The following is a 7767-nucleotide window of genomic DNA, read 5'->3' on the forward strand; positions in this document are numbered from 1 at the left end:
CACACATATGTATGCATGTATATACGAGGCACTTTGGTTCCATGAGTGTTGCAGAGGTTTTTTTATGTTGGAATGTTACAGAGGTTTTTGACTTCAGGTGTAACTTTTGTTTGACTTCCACTCCAAATAGAATGGCTAGTTGATAATTCTGAGTCTCACACACTTATATTCTTTTACATTGTTTATTAAGGATGAGAATGAAAATGACTTGCTTTTATGTTGTTTTGTCACCCTTGAGATAGTAGAAGACATGTTAGTGTTTTAGCTTTACACAAAATGCTCTAGATCGTATATTCAATTCTGTGGTTTGAACATACTAGACAAGTTACACTACTTTCTGTAACTCTTTTTATTTATTTATTTATGATACAAATTACTTGTAGATATCTGAAAATTCTTAATTATTAGAATATAGCATATTAAATATATTTATTTTAAATCATCGAATATCAGATTATTTCGAGATAAGAATTGCCGATAATTTAAGATTACTTTAGTGATACCATTTGGGTCATCAAACGCCACTTTAGGGTTTTATTGTCCATGATTTTCTTAAGTTCATTACTTTCTTCCGGTTTATGTTTAGTTTGACATCCTTTAGCTGTAGAAAGTGAGTATCTATGTAGTTGTGCTATCAGACAATTGTGACTTTGAATTCTTTTGCATTGATATATATTTTGTTCAAACTTCAAAGGAAGCATGTTGTTTTGATTCATCTCTTTTCAAGACAGCTAATAGCATCCTATATAGTCCGAAGTTACGATTACCTCAAAATCTCATCATGTGAATATAGTTATTGGAGATGCTCGGTCATCATCTAATCTTGTTCTGGAGATGTATTATAACCCGAGGAAGAGCAGCTGAATAAAACAATTAAAAAATAATAACGAACAAAACTGGCATGATAGATCAAGAGTTAATATGGTTCATCAAAATCCAGGCTACGTCCACCAGAAGAGCGAGAAATCTACTATAATAAACAGAATACATGACAAATCACAAGGTACTACACCACTCAACCTGGGAGAATTACACCAGAGAGAGTCCCTCTTTTATCTTTATTTAATAAGAAAGAAAGAAAGCATCCCTCACCTCTATAGCGGGCTTTGTTTCTTTTTTTTTTTAAGAAAAATGATTTCTTGTTTTGGGTTTGAGACTACATATTATAAAGATGGCTTAAGATGGCTGGATTTTCATACGATCTTATCATTATTTTCTAAAAATTATTATTATTATTATTATTATTATTATTATTATTATTATTATTATTATTATTATTATTGTATTGAAGTAGTGCTTTTTGTTTTTAAGCATGCATAGTTTTTATCTATATCGAGTCAAAGAGTGTTGAGCTGTCTTTGAAATTGAAATATTCTTAATCATTTAATCTATTTAACTTGTTTTAACTCTTTGTAATCACATTAGATTACCTATTTAATATAATAATTTAGTATATATCTAGATTTTTGATCTGTTTAATAAATAGATTAGAAATAGGTTGATAGATTTTTAATATATCTTGTATCCGACCTAATGCATATGTTCTTGTCCCACCCGTCCCGGCTGATTGCCACCCTCACTATCTAGTAGTCTTGTTTTTGTCAACGTGCATGCAAAAGGAGTCATGAATAAATGTATACGTTACTTTTCCTCATGTATAACAAATGTGTTCTTCAATGAGACTAGAAATATAACCAGGAATACAAGACTAAGCAAGCAGTACACAGAGGCAACCCTTCTCTTCCCTTCAAGAACGCCTGAGGGTACAATCCTATCTATCATAGGCAAAAAGATTTTTTCCAGCATCTGCACAAAAAAAAAAAAAAAAACATCAGTTGCCATTAGTTATAGGGGTTTTTCTCGACATTTTTTTTAAATTTTATCTTATTTCTGTAATCTTTACTGATCATAGCAGAAACTATACGCGGTAGAGACTCTTTATGTTTACCGGTCCAAGAGGTCCAATGTGGAGCAATGGCTCTATAATATTCCTTGCTTTCCTGTTATTTTTCCCATGCAATAAGGGTTAGTCTGTGAAACTTAGCTGTATATAATCTTGGTCGTATTTTGTCATATAATAATAAAAAAAAAGATCTTAGTTTAACCTTTCCTTACCTTATAGACACCATCCCTTCATAGATATGAGACGAGTAGAGGCTACAACCAAGGCCTAATGGCAGTTGATTCTCTTTCCATTCTGCAAGTCAAACAATTTCTCCTGCATTAGAATTACAGTATAATGCAAAATCTAAGTGCAGTTTCCATGATATCTAAGCTTAAACAAACCTAGACGCCATTTCATGCCAAAATCCACTCCCTCATCCTTGGTCGGCTTGATCACGAACTGTATCCGGTTTGCCACCAAGAAAGCATAGAACATGCCGAGAGCTTTCTACAACAAACGACACATTCGTTATTGAGCGCTCACAGTAGAATCCAGTGCAGAATTATATCGGCAACGCAGTTATGCGAGATTTGTTTCTCACCTTACTCAGCTCAGAAGGATCAATGGCAGCCGGAAGAAGATTGAAGTAGTCTCGGCATTCTTCACCAGCCAAGTCGAAAAGTTCTTTAATGCTTCGATTCTTAATAGCAGAGTGCAATCTATCGACCCTTTCTGGTTTGCCAAAATCTTGGCTGCCCGGGGCTGATGAGGTCTTGGTTCCATGCGGCGCCGGCCAATGATCCGGCTTCTTCATGGAGATGCTCTTCTTCAGTGGATTAGAATTCAAGGATTTAGGATGTGCAAGATGGTGATTTATGTGCGCATTTCTTGGAGTTTTGCATCTTTGGAGGTGCACTGTCGTGGAGAGTATGGGCATGATTTGGAAGTGTTTGGGTATGGGGTGGGAGGAAGCCCTGCTCCACGGTTAGAGGATTTAGTTGGATGTGGAAGGGAGTAGTAAACTAGTAATTAATAGATGTCAAGAGAATAGAACTTATGTTGTTAGATTTTGAAGAAAAGGATGGTATGAAATGGAAGCAATGCTTCCCATGCATGCTCGGCAAGGTGAGGTTCCTTATCCACCTTGATGGGCGTCTTACACCACTTGGTCGAAACATATATTGGTGTCAGGGCTCAGTGTGGATGCTCCTTGGCCTTTGCATGTAACAGATAGGTTGGGTCTGATTTTGTGGTATGTTTTGGGCCCTAACTGAGGTGGCTGAGGTTTTGTGAGAACTCGTGTGGGCGTGTATTTAGTCCCATCTCGGTTATCCGCTGGATAGATTCTAGGTATTTATACAGAATCAAGGAACTCAAATAATACCTTCTTATTAGCCATTTTGGGTGAGGTCTTGGGTTGTTATAAATGGTATCAGAGCGAATCCGACCCGTAATCTATGTGAGCTATGAGACACTGCAGCACGGATCCATTAGAGCTGACCATCGGCCGATCATGATGTTTATAATTAGATTTGAATGGATTTGAACTCTTAGCCTGATGAGGACATCATGGCTTGAACGAAGAGAGTATGCGAGAATCCGTGCGGGCGTGTGCTTAGTCCCACATCGGTTATTCGCTGGGTAGATCTTGGGTATTTATATAGGATTAAGAAAACCAAATAATATTTTCTAGCTAGCCATTTTGGATGAGATTCTGAGTTGTTATAGGTTTTACAGTTAGATTTGGTCAGCTTACGTTTGGTTGGCTGTTTATTTCTGATTGGCGCATGGTTTGGGGTTATTTTTATTGGTGAAAACCTCCTCCATAGAGGTCTGAGTTCTGGAGTGAGTTGGAACAATTCTATGTGGGCAACTGGTACTCCGGGTCTTCTACTCAACCGGCCGGCAAGGAGAGTATAACTTGCAAGGGAGGAAAGAGATCAGGCCTGCTATTTGGGTTGGTTTCCGCCAGATGTTCTTAACTTGGCCTAGGCTTAGGTTGGAAAATGTAGAGGCACAATTTCTTGTTATATGTTAATAATATAAATCCACCCAATCCAAACCCGATCATAATTTCTAGAATAGAACTTCCAACCTTATGCAACTAGATTGTAATACATCTTTGCGAAATAGAAAACCTAACCGAATCCCGCTTGACTTAAACCATGCTTGATTTGATGTGACCCAACCAAACCAAACATAACACAAGTCATTCCAAACCATATTTGGGTTGAGTGTTTTGAACGTGGGTTTGGTCCTCATTCAAATGGTTGGATTCATTATCGAGTTGGGTAGGATTCAGGTCATGTCATTTAGTGGTTGAATTGAATCTCAAACTGACCTTCAACCTAATCCAACAGCTCTCACCAGTTAGGCTAAAAAGTATGTGGAACACCGATCCTGATGCTCTCTCTTTTCTCTTAAGAAGATATAATTTACTCTGCAGGTTTGTATGAACCGAGCATATTATGATTCTCATAACATGCATTCATCTCATAAAAGATTGTCTTAGATTTTTTAATTTGAAGAAGGTTATATGTATGCAGCTTTGTGATAAAGATTATTTTTGTGTTTCGGATTCGTCATATCAAATTATTATAAATTTACTGTATTGTGCGTCAAACCCCGCCCTCTCTTTTTTCTCTCTCTCTCTACTTTTTTTTTTTTTTCATCAACAGAAGTAATGGTTGTCATTAAATTTAATCAATGTCTCATGAGAGCTTGCAACGGTAAGCAGAACTCCGATTAGAAAAATAGCTTCGCAGGCTGCTGGATTCCAACTCAGTACCTTGTGCTGACGTGGATCATTGCTCGACCACGTGCAGACACGTCATGCTTCAGAGCATGCCATGATACACGTCAGATGATCGCACGTCGTGGGGATGAAACCAGACAATTGGAGGACTATTTGTGGGCCCCGGTCGCACCGCCCAATGCCATCGTCCCCGTCGTGATGTTCAACGGGGCACCTGTCGCCAGGTCAGCATCCACCGCCGGGTCTTGGACGCTAATGATGTGGGGGCCCACAGCACCCACCGCCCTTCTCAAAGTCGTATCTGAATCTGACTCCTCTGCCAATTTTGGTCGTTTGGTGCGACTCCATGGTCGGGTGGGTTCAAAAAGAAGGGCGCGGACGGTGGACACTACCAAACCTTGGGTCATTTCCCTATCTTTCCCTCATTCATTAGGGTATGGTGTTCTTAGGTGGATCTAGTGAGCTAGGATTCAAAACTTTCTGAAAACAATCTATTATGTGCATCCAATCGCCCATGGCCCATCGCTCAATCTATTATGTATCATGTTGCTAGCCGGTATATCTTTATTTCTCATTATACATTATGTATGTCATTACCAAAGGATCAGGGTTGTATATATCTCACGTGAAACAAGAATTTATCTTTCTTTGCACGAATCCATTGTTGGATCATCTATTGGGCGCCTTGAGATTCATGAAAAGGAAGATGATTCGTGAAAAAGTGATTCCTTCTTTCATGCGAAAGATGCACTCCCACTCCAACAATAACCACATCTAGTGTTTTAAGTTTTCAAGCCGTACACGCCTAAACCTCTAGGAATATGAGCTCAAATTGGGTCCATCTCCTTGCTCCAATTATCATTTGATTCAATTGTTATATCCAGCGGCCGAAGATGTCATGTTGACAATGATGATATAACATTGCATTCGGTCCACAACCAGCTTATCTTGCATGATTGGCTTTTTAACCATGGCAACATTTTAATCCATATTTTAATAAACTTTTTCTGAATGAACAAAATGTATGCATCATCGTTGCACCATATGAGTGGTCTCAAACCTTAACTTGTCAATTTGTACTATAATGACCATTGGTTAATAGTCAGTTGAGACATTTTACTTGAAGTCCGCAAATCGGATACCTATCTTCTTACAAATTCATCATTCTTCTGATGCAAGTTTGGTGTTATCCTCACATGCAAGCATATGATACATCTTGGTTCAAACAAAAAAAACTGTTAGCCAAATGGCAATTCACTTCTACATAATTTATGAATTCTTGCACATATTGCCGAACGGATTTCGACGCCCTTAAAACGGATATCTTAACCAATCAAAAACACGTACACTTCCTTGTGAATTACCTTTGGATATTTTCACCAAAAGAAGGGTACATATCAAAAAGAGGCCTAGCTGAAGAAAAAGTTGGCAGCCCAAGGACCCTAGAACGTGCATGGGAAATCAATAGGTCGCCTTTAAACCCTACTGCACGAAGCACAACACACCCCCAACCCACAAGGGGTAATTACTTATGGGCAGAAGGAAGGTGCATGAACTGTAATGGTGGCGTCCACTGATTTGGCCTTTACAACATCATCCTTCCCCACCTAGACTCTCCTTGTGCATTCCTTGGCAGGATGGCCTTTGTCTCTTGATTCCAGCGTCACGAGATGTGACCCAGTTTCGAGATTCTTCATCAATCAATACATACAGCCAACCACTGTTCTCTTCTTTTCTCCCCAGCTAAGCCCTCCAAACCTCTCTATAAATAGCCCCCATCCCGCAACCCTTCCTTCACACCACCACCTTTTGGCTTCTTAATCTGGTCCAGTGTTGCTCTCTCGATACTAGCTCGCATATTCAATCCCGCTTGATCCCCATGGCCACTGTTGAGGTAGCTCCAGCGTTCTCCATTCTCTTCTTTCTAATAGCGTGCAATAATCTCTTAGGTCCAGCTTTTTGTTAGATGAAACAACTACTTCTAAATATGTCATGCTACAAAAGTTCATTCATGTCAAGCTTTTTCAAAAGTTTTTGATATGTATAATATGCCTTCATATCGCATGCTAGAAAGTCCAGGTAGGTGCTAAAATCAGTTAATATGACCCTTGAGAGTCATACCTAATCCTATATATATATAAGCTCTTGCTATGTTTTTTGATCTATAAAAGAAAAGTTCGTGTATGTTAAGCATCGAAGACAGATTGAAGACAGTTAATCTACTCTTGTTCAAATCTAATGATGCATGGCATCCTGTAGGTCCAATCAGCAACCACTGCACTGCCAGATGAGAACGTAGAGAAGCAACCAAACGAGGCCCAGGAAGCACCAAAGGAGGAAGTTGTCACACCCCCGGCAGCAGCAGTCGAGGAGCCAAAGGAGGAGGCAGCGACTGATGCTGCAACCGAAGAAGTTCAGGCTCCTGTGGAGGTGAAGGCTGAGGAGGTGGTCGCCGAGGCCGAGCCGGTGGTGGAGGAAGCAGCAGCAGCAGCAGAGAAGACTGAAGAGCCTGCCCAAGAGGTGGCACGTGAGGTTCCCGCAGAGGAGCCCGTGGAGACCAAGGCCCCTGAGGAGGCACCTGTGGCTCCTGCCGAGGAGGAGAAGAAGGAAGAATTGGAGGAGAAGCCTGCCGTGGAGGAAGAGAACAAGGAAGCTGCAGCTGAAAAGAGTGAGGAGTAGATATTGTACTATGTATCCGTGTTGATGAACGGCTACAAATTTGGTTGTGACTGTTCCTTAGAATCTGTTTGGATGTAAGGGGCTTGTGGTGTGAGAAGTATGAATAATGAAGCTAGGCCTATGGAGGCCCAACTTAAAATTAGTTCTATATATGTTGGTACTTGGGACTTTCTTAGGCTCCTCTACGTAGCCGGTGAAGTATGCAAGGAGCAAATTCAGCTCGCATGGAAGGAAGGACCAGTGTTCGTATCTGGTATCCACGCTATATGGGGCCCATAGTGGATCCAATGGCACCTATGCTTCCTGTTGTATGATTTTTATTACTATCGTTATGTTCTTTTAGGGACCACCATAAGTGAAAGCGTTGCCCAATCTGGGGAAACGGACCATATGAAATCCACGTACCTTATATTAGAGACATTTCCAACTATACTGGCTAGCACTCCCA

The 7767-nt window shown here is 40.0% G+C and overlaps 2 protein-coding genes across 2 annotated transcripts; one reads left to right on the forward strand and one right to left on the reverse strand.

The window, feature by feature from the left end:
* Positions 1 to 1534: 1534 nt before the first annotated feature.
* On the reverse strand, positions 1535 to 3128 carry LOC108511705 (uncharacterized). Its single transcript, XM_026809241.4, has 5 exons — positions 2487 to 3128; positions 2287 to 2392; positions 2116 to 2197; positions 1949 to 2000; positions 1535 to 1806 (listed from the first exon to the last, which is right to left on the reverse strand). Exons 1-5 carry the CDS (start codon positions 2820 to 2822, stop codon positions 1642 to 1644), a joined length of 741 nt encoding a protein of 246 aa, XP_026665042.3. The 5' UTR covers positions 2823 to 3128; the 3' UTR covers positions 1535 to 1641.
* A 3256-nt stretch (positions 3129 to 6384) lies between these two features.
* LOC103719053 (uncharacterized) lies at positions 6385 to 7461 on the forward strand. Its single transcript, XM_008808119.3, has 2 exons — positions 6385 to 6534; positions 6900 to 7461. The coding sequence occupies exons 1-2, from the start codon at positions 6520 to 6522 to the stop codon at positions 7317 to 7319; spliced, it is 435 nt and encodes a 144-aa protein (XP_008806341.3). The 5' UTR covers positions 6385 to 6519; the 3' UTR covers positions 7320 to 7461.
* The last annotated feature ends 306 nt before the right edge of the window (positions 7462 to 7767 follow it).

The sequence above is a fragment of the Phoenix dactylifera genome, chromosome 2, assembly GCF_051530095.1.
Source record: "Phoenix dactylifera cultivar Ajwa chromosome 2, Ajwa_hap1_PhDact_Kaust_v1.1, whole genome shotgun sequence".
Classification (NCBI taxonomy): Eukaryota; Viridiplantae; Streptophyta; class Magnoliopsida; order Arecales; family Arecaceae; genus Phoenix; species Phoenix dactylifera.